General features: G+C 42.6%; 1 protein-coding gene across 3 annotated transcripts in view; it reads left to right on the top strand.

Moving 5' to 3' along the window:
- The window catches only part of SLC41A2 (solute carrier family 41 member 2), a 123857-nt gene that overhangs the window by 63864 nt on the left and 44299 nt on the right, over positions 1–15694 (top strand). For all 3 annotated transcript variants that reach the window (XM_074226751.1, XM_074226752.1, XM_074226753.1), the window contains exons 7-8: positions 8801–8948; positions 10577–10656. In XM_074226751.1, the coding sequence (XP_074082852.1) occupies positions 8801–8948; positions 10577–10656 (228 nt within the window). The remainder of the gene's footprint in view (positions 1–8800; positions 8949–10576; positions 10657–15694) is intronic.

The raw sequence follows: 15694 nt of genomic DNA, 5'->3' as shown, positions 1-15694 counted from the left end.
TCTCTTGTTGTCTCCTCCCTTGGAGAGTGGGGACTGGGGGCTTCTCTTTGGCTCCCTGGGTAGAGTGGGTGCTTAATCAAAGTATGTTGCTTAAACCCTTGTCATGATTGCATTTTGGTAGGTTTAACCCTAAGATCTTGGGTTGGTTTCTTAGAGCTTTCAGTGTTCTTTGTGTTATTTGGCAGAGTTTGATTGTACAGTGGGGGTGGAGGGTCTGGACCTCAGAAATGTCCTGCTGCATTGCTCTCATTTTACAGATGATGGAACTAGAATGCTGGGCAGTGACGGGATACCCCAAGTTCATGTAGGGAGTGAGGAGCTGCCAAAGCAGGGATTTGAACTCAGGTTCTCTGATACCATTGCTTAAAGGAAAAAAGTTATAATCTTCAGTGGAGCTGAACCATGTCAGAATTAGAATGTGGATGGGTTTATGGGCTCTGGCTTTAGGAGATCTTGTCTGTTGTGGGGAGAAGACTGGAAAAGGACCTGTGGCTCTCCCTGGCCCAGTGACCCTCCAGCTATCCAATATCAGGTAATGGCTGGCTGCCTCCGTCTTCCACTGGAGAGGAGCTGCCCATGCTGGGGGATCTCTGGGCCTGGAGTCCTGGTGGGCAGCTCTTCAAGGGAGCCTTTTCTCACCTCTGTTACTGTGTCACCCAGCCCGGCGGCCTCCTCAAAGGAGAGTCCAAGACTTTAGCCTCAGGCTTCCCACGGAGGAGGGTGGGAATGGCACCATCTGTCTTCCCTAGGCTCTCTGCCTTTCTCTGAGGCCTGCTTGACCAGGGGTCAGGGCTGGTCTCCCATTCAGTGAAAAGATCTGTATAAGACAGGTTTCCCCTGAATATCTTGTTCTGTGCCTCTGTCCTTGTGGCAAAGATGTCTCTGCTTTGTCATGTGGTGCCCCACACAAAGACTGGCTGCATGAGCACCCCAGACTTCAGTTTGGTTGATTGGGAAATGCTCATCTGGTTTCAGAAGCTCACCCTTGATGTCCCATCTGTGACAGCCAGGGGACCCCAGGGTGGGGGGACGAATGCAGAGGTGCTCAGCATTCAGCTACCGAAGGCAGAGGGAGCTGACTCCTTCATGCCCCAACCCAGCATTCTGGGGCCCCCTTACCAGGTCTTACTTTCTCAAAGTGGACCCGTCACTTTCTCAAAAAAGCAAAAATCCCCAAATCCAAACAGTTTTAATGTCTGAACTAGATTCAGCTTTTTCAGCTGAGAATATTCACCAGGGCTGAAAGCCTTTCACAGGCTGGACCCCTGGTCTACTCCACCACCCTGGGACCTTGAATGCCACCTGGTCCTTTCTTACCAGTGGCACCCCCCGACCTGCAAGGCTCTTCCTCCACCCCCCTTGTCCAAGTACAAACCTGGGCAGGAAGCCTGCCCCGCTGACGAATGCCCACCATTCACACTGTGTCTGGGGGAACCTTCCAGGGACAGCAGCCAGGAAGATCTGAGTTCACATCCAGCCTTAGATACTTCTTAGCTGGCTGGGTTCCCCTGGGTAAGGCTAGTCTGCCTCAGTGTCCTCAGCTGTAAGATGGGAATACACTTACCCCCAGGGTCTTTGTGAGGTGATTTGTGAGGATCACATGTTGTTATTTCATTCAGTTCATACGTTTCAGTTGTGTCTGACTCTTCATGACTCCATCAGAAGTTTTCTTGGTGAAGATACTGGAGGGATTTGCCATTTCTTTCTCCAGCTCATTTTACAGATGAGGAAACTGAGACAGACAGGGTTGCCCAGGGTCACACAATAAGTGTCTGAGGCCAGATCTGAATTCAGGAAGAGGAGTCTCTGGGTACTGTGACACCACCTAGCTTGTCCACGAGGATCAAATGAGATGACCCGGGGAAAGCACTTGTCAAACTACAAGGCTGATCAGCACTGTCTTTTACCTGGTCATTGGCAGTCGTCCCTGCTGTAGACTAGGCTCCTTGAGATGGTCTGAGGTTCCAGGCTGGGTCCTAGGTGAAGAAGGGGCTGAGAGCAGAATACTGAGCCATGGAGAGAGGCAGTGTGGTGTAGTGGCCATAGAGGTAACCAGCCAGGTAGACCTGAGTCTGAATTCAACCTTCAGCCCCACCTGCTGTGTGGCCCTGGACATCACACCTTCCCTCTCCCTGGCAGTGCTGGCGAAACTGGGCGTTGCTAGTGGACACTTCCTCACCAATCCCATGGCCCTCCCTGCCCCATCACTGGCCACTAGCCACAACCTAGAAGTCAGGGTTGACTTAGAAGACTGGTGGGTGGTGTCCCATGGCCCCCCTTAGCTGTCAGAGACCAGAGGTTAGTGCAGCATTCTTGTGGTCTCATGAACCTCTGGGGTCATCTCTCCTCCTTCCCTGGCATCTCCCCATGCTGATGATCTTTAGATTTGTAGATTGATTTGGTTTTCCCATTTGATCTTCAGAATTCTGGGGTGCGGGCATGGGAGACATTGCTGTTGCTCTTTAACAATTGAGGGAACTGATTCAGCTTAGAGGGGTTCCATGAATTGGCCAAAGTCCCATGACCTTGCGGTGTCAGAGGCCACATCGTAGGACTGTTTTCCATCTGGTTACCACTCTAGTAGAAGATGAGTGAATATGGTAAAGGGAGGGGCAGCTGTGTGGTGCACTGGATAGAGCCCTGGTCTTGGAGTCAGGAGGACCTGAGTTCAAGTCTGGCCTCAGACACTTAATAATTACCTAGCTGTGTGACCTTGGGCAAGTCATGTAATCCCGTTGCCTTGCAAAAAAAAAGAAAGAATATGGTAAGAAGAGACCTGCTCTGGGTTCTAGTAGAAGTATGATTTCTCCATTTCTGGTCAAGCATTTCCTCCTAAGTGTTCTTCCCTATCACCTGCCTTCTTCTATGAGTTGAAGGCCTGGCATCTCTAAAGCTGAGAACATGCAACGATAGTTATATTTTAGAATTTAAATCTGGAAAGGAAATTTAAAAATATTCTGGCTTCTATAAAAGTGATGAAAAAGTGGTGCTGACTATCAACACCCAGAATGCTTTTGCTGAATAGCATTCATTCCAGCAATTTTTGCTTTCCTGTATTCACTTCATTTTGCTACAGAATCAGAAGCTATTAGGACTAGAAAGGGCCTGAGGGATGGTATAATCTTAGTTCCACATTTGGCAAATAAAGAAACTGAGGACTTGAGAGTTGTCTGTGGATAACTACCTAGCACAATGGTAAATCACCCCCTACTCTTCCTCATAGACAGGCTTGTAGTTGTATTCCCCTTGGATGTACAGGGAATATGGAACTGATGGATTCACAGTGTTTCTTTTTTTTCTTACCTTTTTTAAAACCAAAATACTTGATTGAGCATGTTTGCTAAGGAAGGTTCCTGTAAAAAGATGCTAACTCAACTGAAGTCATGCCTGGTCTTCAGTTCATCCTTGGCGGTTTTCCGGACCACCTTGCCTCCAGTTAATTATTTATTTTTTTAGGTTTTTGCAAGGCAAATGGGGTTAAGTGGTTTGCCCAAGGCCACAGGGCTAGGTCATTATTAAATGTCTGAGACCGGATTTGAACCCAGGTACTCCTGACTCCAGGGCTGGTGCTCTATCCACTGCGCCACCTAGCAGCCCCCTGTCCTCCAGTTAATTCTTGATGTGACACTAGATTCTCAAGGTTGCAGTATGGAATGACTATGCCTCTCTCTCTGCCATGTCATTTGGGAATAACTCCTGTACAAGGATTATTAAAGCTCTGTCTCCTCCCACTTGAGACAGTCAAGGATATCACTTTGTAACATCCTAAAGAAAAGGCTGGTGGTGTTCCATCAAGGTTGTCAGTTTAGATGTTCCATTTCTCATGTCAACTTTTTTTATTTATTTGTTTGTTTTTTGTAAGGCAACGGGAGGTTAAGTGACTTGCCCAAGGTCACACAGCTATTCAGGCCAACTCTTGAAAGCAATGAAGGATGCTCTGGTGACGGCTGGGAAATACTGTCAGCAGGTTGGGAAAGCAGAGGGAACTGCTAGATGTAAGGACAGATGGATGCAGTCAAAGCGTAGAAATACAGCCTAGTTCTGTTCAGAGATGCCATATTGTAGTTAGTATTTATCTCAACAATGTGACCTCAGCCTTCCTAGAGTTACAAAGAGCTTTACATCTCATCTCTCATTTAAATGTTTCTGACATTTGCCTCTCTCCCCTTCAGGTCCTTAGTCTCCCTCGGTTTTCATCAGTAGAACATCATCCATCTTCTGCCCACTAGATGGAGATCTCCCCCCAGATTCTGTCCCTGACCCTCTCTTCTCCCTCCAAGCCGTGTCCTGGTGATCTCATCCCATCGCACGGGTCAGTTACTACCTCGATGCAGAGGACTCCATGACCTTCTCTTGTGGGCGAGCCCCACATCAGCATCCCCAGATGCGCTGGCCGGGTCTTTCAGGCTCCACGTTCCCCAAATGGAACCCTGCTCTGGGTTCTGCTATTGTGAGGAAGGCTCTGGCAAGTCTCCCTCTTCCTTCATATCCGCTCAAATGATGTCCTCCCAGTTTTCTATCTATAACATAAGTCCTGCGTTTCCCCTTCTCTCCATCCCTAAACTTTTCCAGCAGCTTTAGATTGGAATGCCACTTCCTGGTTTGGCTTCTTTTCAGCCCATCCTTCACAGCTGTCAAAATAATGTTTAAAAAACAAGTAGGATCCTTTCACTCCTTTCCTTGAAAAGCTTCTCTGGCTCCTCATTGCTTCCAAACTCTTCAACTTGACTTTTAAGACCTTTCTCTGCCTTCCTAGGCCCACCTGACTTTATTCTCTGCTCTCTAGCCACCCCAGTTGATGTCTTCTTTCTCAGATCTGGTTTTCTAGATACTGGGGCCATCCCTCATCTCATGCTCAGAAGGTGCTCCCTCCTTGGGTGAGCTTCTCAGGACACCTGGTTCCCCAAGACAAGGGATGCCCTTCCGGATTTCCCTCGTTGATAGTGTTTGAATTAATCTGTTTATGCATTCTATATTCCTTGGGAAAATGAAACCTCCATGAGGTCAGAGCCTGGTTTCATTGTGTCTCTGAGCATCGATTGCTCAGATTAGATACTGAATGAACCTATTCAGAGGTGGATACTCAGACAGCTTGAAAGCATTGGGACTCCAGTCCAGGGTTTATGCCCCATGATGTCAAATAGGGAAATACAGAGAACCTTTTTTTCTTAAGATTTTTTAATGCCTTTATTCTTGACCTAGCAGTCGGGTTTTTTTTTTATTTTTATAAAGCTCTTTTCTACCTCAAACTTTGAACTTATCTTTGTCACATAGAAAAGTGGTTAAGCAAAAATGATGATAGCATCCATTGATGAAGTTATTATGTTGAAAGTTGCAGAGAGTAGGTGTTCTGGAAGGAAATTTCTAGTTAAGGCAAATTGTTATATTAACTCTGAGCTTGTCTGTCAGGCTTTTAATTTAGAAGGAAGAGGCTTTTGGTGCTTTCATGTGATGCCATAGTCATGGCTGGTTTCAAGTTAATGCTATCTCTTTGTAGGATTATATCATTAGTAGCTTTTAAGTCCTCTCTTTTAATGTTCAGTCATCTATAAAAGAATTTTATCTCTAAGAAAAAGAATGCCTGACATGTTTCTTTATTTGCCAATTTATTCTGGCCATAAAAATTTTGATGGAATTTGAATGGTTGGATCTAGTGTAACAGCTAAGCAAATTCTTCTTGATGCTGTGATGCTGTTTGGTGAGACAAAGAAAGGTGTATTTTATGGCCTCTGAAAATAGAACAGAATTATTGTAAAACACCTTGGCATTCTCCAAGTAGACTAGGCAAGAATCAACATTTATTATGTGCCTACTGCATTCCAAACTGAAGTCCTGATGTTGATACAATAATCAATAGAAAGACAGTCCCTGCACCCAAAGAGATTATAATCTAATGAGGGGAGGCAGTACACGAGAGGAAACTGAGATGGGGGTCCCAACAGATGGTAGTGGTATCCAGTGAAGAAAGCCTGGGATTAAACCCTCTCTAATCAGAGGACAGAAGTAGCTGAAGTCCTTGATGAGGCACTGGTACCAAAGCTGAAGTAATCTCCCGGATGATGTGCTTATCCTGGGGGTGGTTCAGATTGAGCTTGCAATCTACTGAAACCCCCAGATCTTTTTTTTTTTTTGAAAAAACTGATATAGGGGCGGCTAGGTGGCGCAGTGGATAAAGCACCAGCCCTGGAGTCAGGAGCACAGAGTACCTGAGTTCAAATCCAGTCTCAGACACTTAATAATGACCTAGCTGTGTGGCCTTGGGCAAGCCACTTAACCCCATTTGCCTTGCAAAAAAAAAAAACAAACTGATATGTAACTAGCCTCCACCATTTTATACTTGTGGCATTGATTATGTCCGAAGCATAAAACTTCCTCTTTCGCCCTGCTGACTTTCTTCTTATTTACTTCAGCTCAGTGTTCTACCAGAGCCTCCAGGATACACGAGGCTCACACCACTCCTGATTGTGGTCTGAACCAGATGAAGATGGAGTTCCTATGTGATTTCTGTGTCTTGATGTCTTAATAAGAAAAGAAATATATAAACATGTGGGACTTTCTAAGGCAATATGGGGCCTTGTTTCTTTTTGAGTTTGACATCACTGCTCACAGTCTGTTGAGAAGCTTCCAGATGCTGACCACGGTCACCAGATGTGTTCAATGTCTCCCCGAGCTCAATGCTGTCTGAAAAACTGATGAGGGTCTTGCCTGGACCTTTATCCAGCCCTTGAGGAAAATGTGAAGCAGCCCAGGGTCAGACAAATGCCATTACTTGTTGGCCATTTCCAGACCTGGGAAGCTCCATTTGTCACTTCCATGTCACTTCCTAGCTGCTGCTGTTAGAACTGCTTGAGGACAAGGACTGTCTTATCTCTACTATAGAGCACTTAGTCTACTAAAGAACTGATTGCTAAATACATGCTTTTACCATTCATTTATATGTGATAGTCATTCATTTATTTTCTAGGTTTCATTTAGAGATTCACAACTTCTTTGTGTCTGACCAGAATCCATCTAGTTGTATTCTTCTCTAATCAATCTTTCTCCATCATTTCCATAAGAATGACATGAGATTCATTATCAAAAGAGTTGTAGAAATCTATATAAACTATATAGTAATTATAAATTTAAGTAAACTATATAGTAAACTATATTTGCATTAGTCTCTTCATCTACGAATTTAGTATACTTGTGGAAAAAATGATTTTTTTAAATTCTAGTATGATCAGTACCTGGTAAAACCATGTTGGCTTTTTGTAGTTACTACTTCTCTTTCTTGATGCTCACCAATCATCTCTTTAAGAATTCATATCCAGAATTTACCAGAAGGCAAACTCATACATTTTCAACTTCCTTTTAATTTTTTTTTCAAATGGACCCCTTTAGCAGTCTGGTGAAGCTTATGGACCTATTCTTAGAATAATGTTTTTAAATGTATTTTTAAAAATAGAGAATTACAATGGAAACCAATTATTCTGAAATGAAAATTTAAAGATATATATGTATATGTATGTATGTGTCTATATATAAAATGTATGCATACAAAAAATATATATGTATACAAACACACATAATATATATATATATGTATATATATATATATATATATATTGAGAGAGAGAGAGAGATTAATAAAAGTTCATGGGCAAACAGTTTTGTGCTGGAAACACTGGAGATTTGTATCCTGCATAAAGGAAATCTAAAGGCCAGGGGTAGGGGAATGCATCTCTGTTTTCATATACTTGCAAAGTGGCTGTGTGGGAGGTATATTCAACCATCTCTGCTTGTTATCCAAAGGCAGAAATAGGACCAATTAGTGGAAGTTGAGAGGAGGCTAATTTCAGTTCTATAAAATGAAGTATTTTCTAATGATTGGAGCTATCTGGGGGTGTCTTGGAAACAGGGTTGTGATTCAGACTGGGGGTAGATTCTACCTTTGAATATTATGATTCTCTGAATTAGGTGGAAAAGGAGAACTGTGAATTGAGACTGTAAATTAAATTATTTTTTCATCCTGTAAAGAATCATTGATAAAATTACACAAACTAGGATGACTCTGCAATCAAAGAAAACATGAAAATCTATTTTGGGAGGACATCAGTGAAGATGGGCTTTATTGGGAAACAGGACAGCTTGAAACCCAGAGCCATGTACTGAGAGTCAGTCATTAAATGGAGCTATTTGTTTGTTCTTCTCCCAGCCCCCCGAGAAATTTCTCCATGGTTTTCCTTCCTCAATATAACTATTAATGCTGAAAAGTCAGTTTGATGAAATAAAATGCTCCAGGGAAGCAAATGTGTGTGTTCTTACTTTTTATTTCATACAAATTGGTAGGGTTTCATGTCAAAAATGATCTTTAAGTTTTATTTTCTGAATTAATGTATACCTTGGCAACTAATATTTTTTATTTATTCTTATGATTATGGATTTATGGCATTTATTAGTTCATTCATACAATCTATCCACATTTGTCAGAGACTGTTTTGTGTAGATGATAACACCAGATGGAAGGGTGGGGAGGTGTGGCCCCTTCTAGGAATGCTTCTTACATGCTAGGGTTTGGAGTAAGACCCTAGCACACAAGTCTATACTAAGCCTTTGTTTCAAATAGAATTTTAAAATTTGAGTTGTTGCAATTAAGAATTTTCTGTTTACCTTTCAGGACCTTTCCTAGGAGAGATCAAATGCTTTCATCTTAATATGATACTTAATCACTTAAAACTTTGGTAATCCATATACACATGCTTGAATATTTTTTGAAACACACATTAACTGGAATCAATATTTCTTATTCCATTTTTAGAGACTTATTATTACATAGCTCCTTTAGTTGGTGCCTTTTTCTTGGCTCTGACTCCTATCTGGATTGTGATAGCTGCCAAACATCCAGCTACACGGACTGTTCTCCATTCAGGCTGGGAGCCCGTCATCATAGCGATGGTTATAAGCAGGTGAGCATTAGATCCTGGACAATGTGGATATGTGGGTAAAGTGTCTAGGAAGAATAAAAATGTCATTATCTGGTTTGGCAATTGCAAGTGCTGAGAGAGGGAGAGATAAAGAAACCCAGAAATGGAAAAATCCTCGCTTTTTTAGGAGAAAACAATATAGGAGAAAGGGAACTTTTGTTGATTCACTTTTTTCTTCTGAAAATGGATTTATATTCTTCATTTCATATTTGATTTTGAAGGTTAGGGGGTAGAAAATTAAAAAAAAATTTGCAGACACTTTAATGTAGAGGATTGAGAGCTGGTTTCAGAGTTGGGAAGATCTGAGTTCAAGTCCCACTTTTGACACTGCATAACAGCATGATCCTGGATAAGTCATTTGCTTTCTTAGGTGTACTCTTGGCAACTCTCTAAGACCAGAAGTTGCAGAGCAGATGCTGACTTGCATTGGGAGATAGAGGTTCCCCTCCCGGAGTTCACAGTGCAAGTGACATCATAGGTTCCAGCCCCATTTCTAGCCTGCTTTTGTCCAGGCCTGTGATTTCATTGGGATGGAGGCCTCTGGGTGCAGAACTTGCATCCAGTTTCAAGAAGCATGTTCTCGGGGAAGCTAGTAGACCCTGGGGTCAGGAGGCCTTGGACACTTAATAATTGCCTAGCTGTGTGACCTTGGGCAAGTCACTTAAACCAACCGCCTTAAATAAAATTTTTTTAAAAGTCACGATTGTAGGGAGGTGGAAGTGATGGGCCCAGGTCTCCCAGCTTGTCTAGGTTAGGGCTGGCCTCAACTTGGCTCCTGAGGAAGGCTCTTGGCCCCCTCTACAAGCCATGCCTCCCTTGGCTTCTTTCTTTATCCCTTACATGACTTTTCTTTGCAAGCATGCTAGATACTTCTACATAGTTCATAATCCAAGACAGTGTGAGATCTAATGACCTGTGAAATTTAAATTGCATCAGTGAATCCTTGGAGCCTCACAAAGGGACAGAGCCACTGTGGGTTTTATGATCTCCATCTTACAGATGGGAATGCTGAGGCTTAGAAAAGTTCGATATTAGGAACCCAGGTTTTCTTGACGCTTAGCCCTGCCCTGCTTTGGGGCTTTGTCTCCTGGAGGATCAGAGCCAGGGTCCGAGTCTGGGATGGGCCTATTCTAGCAGCCCCCTTTGAGGCAGCCCCTGTCTCTAATACTGGTTCAGTTGTTGACTTTCCAATCAGCAGAATGACCTTTGCAGCCACTGAAGCCTTAAGACTCACCAGAGTTCTGGTAGGTCAGTAGGGGCCTGGGGGACAGTTTCCTGACATGCAGCTCACCTCTGCAGTCCTCTCCCTCTGGAGGGAAATGACAGAGCCAAGACTGCAACTGTCAGCACTTGGACATATGCTCAATCATCTGGGTAAAATCCATTCCCACTCAATAAACTTCTGCCTTTTGAAGGAACCAGAAAGCTCTTAAATGGGCTGCTCTTGAACCCATAGATTGACTTGTAGTATGTCTTGCACCTTTTGATTTTATTTTATATTGTCTATTGACTTGTAACATTTGATAAAAAAAAATAGGGATTTCTGGGTTAAAATAGCAAGTTTTAATTGGTGGTTTTTTTCCCCTAAATGTTATTGTTTTATGTTTCAGTATTGGGGGCCTTATTCTAGACACGACAGTATCGGATCCGAATTTGGTTGGAATTGTTGTGTACACTCCAGTTATTAACGGTAAGCCCTAAACAAGATTGCTTTGTGATATAATTGCAGTATAATCATTCAGTACATAATTGTCTGCTTGAGAAGTTTTTCTTCTTCTAGGCTGTTGTGCCCAGATTTTGACCTTGACTTCATTGTTCTCAAGATCTACTCTTCTCACGTTACTAGAAATATGAGCTTGTTGGTCATTCAGACTAGGTGTTTGAGGGAAAAGAGGTGAAGAGGACAAATGCACTAGAATGTAAAGAGTTACAGACCTGAGTTCAAATTCTGCTTTCAGTACTTGCTATCTAACCAGTCACTTAGCTCCCTTGGAGCCAGTGGTAAAAATGAGGTTTTGGGAAGGGCTTGAGGATCATTCTGCATTCAGAGCCTGGTCAGAATCACAAAAAGATTCCCTTGTCCTCAGACTATGAGAGGAGGAGATTAACCTTGAGTAAGAACAGCCCAGCCTCCATGCGAAGCTGACTCTGTTTCAGGGTGTGAGCAGGGATTATGCTGATGGATGATGGTGGCTCTGGAATCAGGACAAGCAGGTGAAGTGTGCCAGAGGAGATGCGGGAAGAGCTGAGGTGGCCTGGGTTCTGATTATGAGCCAATCTTCCTGACTTTTGCAGAGCTCTAAAGAGTCAAGAAATGCATGAAGGGAGTTGGGTATCTTTGCCACTATAAGACCCCCTGAACCTTAGAGAAATGATCCCTATGGGAACAGGTCTTAATAAAAGGATAATCATAAACACAAAACAGGTAGATGTGTGCTGGCCAATAGTACTGCCCACTGTCAGGGAAGTTGACCAGTACAGAGTTCAAGGGGAAGAGGAATTCCTTCCAGAATAGATGGCAAGGGCATCACGCTCGTTGCATTCACTCTCAGAACATAATAGGACTTCAGAACCCAAAAGATATTGGTCTGATATTCCACAATGGAAAAGCCAAGGGAGTGAAGACTATCTGTTATTCAGAACAGAGCAGGCAGTTGGACAGGCCACCTATTGAGTCAGTCCTCATGGGCTTGCTGTCCCCCATGACATGATCTATTACCTCTCCTCCACTTCCTGACTCCCCTTACTTCATTCGGCTTCAGCTCCTCGATGGATTGATGGATTGATTGATTGTTGTCCTTCCTAACCAAAGAAGACCATGACATCAAATACATGATGACCAGACATGCACATGATGTTGATTCTAGTGAGGGGACTGTTGTACAAAGGCATCCTTGTCCTCTTCCAGAGGACACTGGGTCTACACCCAGTAGTGGATAGTAAAGGAAGCAGGACTTTGGTATTGGTTTGGATTCAGCTGGGAGACCTTGGCCTTGTAGACGTAGTCTTCCCTTGGCATTGAGACACCAAGCAAAGCGTCAGGATGGTGTATTGTAGTGACAAACTTAGGACAGAATGGCAAAGCTAACCTGTCTCTCAATGGTCTGGTGGTCAGGATGGTCATTTTTATGGCCACAATCTTTCAACAATAGTGTAAAACTGACCTCCACCTTCTGCAGCAAGCCTTTCCCGATCTCCCTTAATACAAGCGCCCTCCCTTTATGATTATCTTCAATTATCATATGCATATTTTGTTTGTACATAATTATTTGTGCTTACAATTATCTCAGGCCCTTCTCTGCCATAAAACTCATATTTTTAATATAACCATTCTCCCAAAGACACTACGTTGTGATAATCACAGAATGACATAATCCCTGAAGAATTGAAATCACAAGTGATCCAAGAGCAGTAGAAAATGATCCACAGTGGGCAGAAGTTGGCTGCTACTCTTTGACAGTGATGACTGGCACATAAAGCAGGGTATGCCAGCAGGACAGGGACCTGTGATTTTATTTGCATGCAGGGACTGTGGCCCTTCCAGGGTTTAGTGGAGGACTCTTAGAGAGTCATCTTAACCTTAGGCAGTGACATCACTTTACAGTGTTGACAAATTTGATGCCAGCTCTCTGTCTCCTACATTTTTCTGCCTCTCCAAAAATGGCGAGGGCACCGGCACCTCTTGGCAGGTCTGTATGAATGGGGCAGGTCAAAGGAATTTAAGAGAAAATGCCTGAATGAAGGAAAGCAAGTAAACAGTTGCTAATGAAGGAAGGAAAAGGCATTTATGAAGTGGTTCCTTTCTGCAGAGGAGGACCTAACCCACCCGTCAGCCTGGGCCCAACTTTAAGGAACTCGCCTTCTCGTGGAGGTCACAGATCTTGTAGGAAGATCCAGTCCCAGACCGGGCCAGGCAGTGGCATCTTCTTTCGGGTTCCTTCTCTGGGTAAAAACCACAGCCATTTCTGCTGTTGAACCAGTGCTAATGAGGAGCTTTCTTTGCCTCTTGATAAAGATGAACATTTAAAGACAGCAGGGGCTTCTGCAAATGAGAGCAGAGATCAGTTAGTCAACCAACAGGCATTTATTAAGCACCTGCTGCATGCCCCTCATTGGATGATGTCATTGGGATATGCTTCAGTACAAAAGGGAGCTGTATCAAGCTGCCCTTGAAGAGTTCTCATTTTTAGGAGACTGCACATTCACAGCTAAGTTAAATATAGGCCTAGTCTGTGGGAGGGGGAAGTGGAGAGAGTTGGGGGGGGATTTGTAATTTTACAACAATGAATTTGAAAACTATCTTTATGGGGCAGCTAGGAGGTATAGTGGATGGAGTACTGGCCCTGGAGTCCTAGCTGTGTGACCTTGGGCAAGTCACTTAACCCTGTTGCCTTGCAAAGAAAAAAACAAAAAAAAGAAGAAAAGAAAACATATATATATATATGTATGTATGTATAAATACCCAGTGACTAGGGGATCACTCTAGTGGAACAACCAGATCCAGGGGAAGCACATCTACCTATTGGTTGACAATGGCTTGCAAGATAGAATAAAGACTTTCTCTATCAGCATCAGGAATTGATTTCATTGTGTCCAATGAAGAGTGAGACTGAACTAGTATGCTTTATGCATATAAATGATGATAATCAATTATTCCAGTTAGCTTTATCTCCCAGTCTTTATAATGTTTAAGGGAAAAAAGCTCAGAATGCTTTGGAAGCAGATTCCTTAAAACCCTTTTAAATGTATAATCATAGAGAGGTTGTGTAGCTGGAAGCAATCTTGGAGAGATTCAAAATCTTACAAAGGAGCATCTGGAGCCCAGAAGAGGTGAGGGATGGGCTCAGGGCCATTCAGCTTTTTGGCAGTAGAACAGAGATCAGAACCCAGGTCTTGTAATTCCCTACCCAGGAATCTTCTCCATAAGAGCAGAATGTTTTTTTATGTAGATATGGATGCCTTCCGAAGGCTTTGTGTTTATGCAGAAATCATGAAAATGCCCGCAAAACAAATGTTTTGTAGATTTTAGTTGTCAAATTATGCTCTTTGAGTCTCTATCATTAATTATTAAAAAGAGAGCTGAGTATTGCACTTGGTGTTTTGCTAAAAGTCAGCCAGATCAATTGTGAAAATTAAATAGGAAACAAGCAGTTGAAGAGTTTGTAGAAATAAATATGCAAGAAAATGATAACAAATGGTAATAGAATTTCTGTTGTCAAGGAGACATGGGTAAATTTAAAAAGTCTATAGTAGAATTGAATATTTATTAGCAAAATAAGCTGAATAAAGATTCTCTCCTTCATGGGATCTTTACCTGGGGACTATGGGAACTATTCTATAAAAAAAAATTACATCTCTATTTTCATTAATCTTTAAACTAAAATTTAACTTTCCATTAATTATAAATGTAGATGGCTGTGTGGTACAATGATATAGAGCACTGAGCCTGGAGTCAGGAAGACCTGAGTTCAAATATGATTTTAGACACATGCTAGCTATGTGATCCTGGACAAGTCAAGTAACCCTGTTTACCTCAGTTTCCTCATTTGTAAGCTGACTCTAGTCTAGGGCAAACTACTCTAGTATCTCTGCCAAGAAAACCCCAAAGGGGGTCATGAAGAGATGGCTATGACTGAAAAAACCACTGAACAAAAGGCAAGAACAGATTATTTGAGGAGGGGGTCTACAGACTTTCCTAGACTACCAAAGTGTTCCCTGATACTGGGTTAAGAGCCCCAACTTTGTTTTGACACCAAATTTGTAAGCTGCTCAATGTTTTGAATTTCAGCTTTTGTAGAATAAATTAATTCTTAAAAGCAGTAAATGTTTACTATGTGCTAGACATTGTACTAAGTCTACAATTATAAGAAGTGAAACAGGCCCTGTCTTCAAGGAGCTTAGCTTTTCCTAAGGAAAGGTGACAGAGAGAGGGAAATGGTTCCAAAGGGAAGAGGTCCAGGGTCTGGGAAGTCACAGAGTGATGAGTTGCTGTATCAAGTTGTCATTTAACACTCCATTTCCTGATATAGTGAACATTGATTTGATTGGTGTTCAAGGAAAGAGGAGAAAAAGGGGTTGAGGTACCTGAGATCAAGGGAATGGGCATCTGGTAGAGGCAGATGGCAATCTGCCCTGAGTGGATGTGAGAGTGGAGCATGATCTGGTGTCCAGGGTCAGCACAGACATGGAGGGGCTCAGGGGGCTAGTTTACACTTGATCACCAATCATCTGGAATAGGCACTAGTCCTGAAGTTTCAAAAATGAATGGGTTGATTTTCTGTGGAACAGAGAGAATAGCTTCTGGAGGTTTCTGAACATGGAGCTATCCAGGTCCAGTCTGAAGTTACTGAACCAGATGGAGAGACATTGGGTAGGTAGTAGTGGCAGATAATGGGATGGATGATGGCTGGATGACTGAATGGGGACATGAAGTTGAAGCCTGATTATGGAATGGATGATGCTTCTATAGAGTGTGGTTGGTTTAGGGGGAATAGGAAGAATTTCTTTAAAAAATCTTGCATTACCACAAAAAAGTTCCAACAAATAAATGAACATTTAGTGTATCATACTTGTATTTTGCTATAGGTTTAATTTATAATTATAATAGTTCAATTACTCTGATTAATCTGAACTGCTCAATAAAGGCTTCTCATGTTGCTACAACAAAGTCTTTTGATTTCTCTCAAATTTAGTAATAAGGATTGATTATTTAGACAGTGGTCATATTC

Source organism: Macrotis lagotis, chromosome 2, assembly GCF_037893015.1.
Source record: "Macrotis lagotis isolate mMagLag1 chromosome 2, bilby.v1.9.chrom.fasta, whole genome shotgun sequence".
In the NCBI taxonomy this organism is placed as follows: domain Eukaryota; kingdom Metazoa; phylum Chordata; class Mammalia; order Peramelemorphia; family Peramelidae; genus Macrotis; species Macrotis lagotis.
This window is presented reverse-complemented; position numbering and strand designations above follow the sequence as displayed.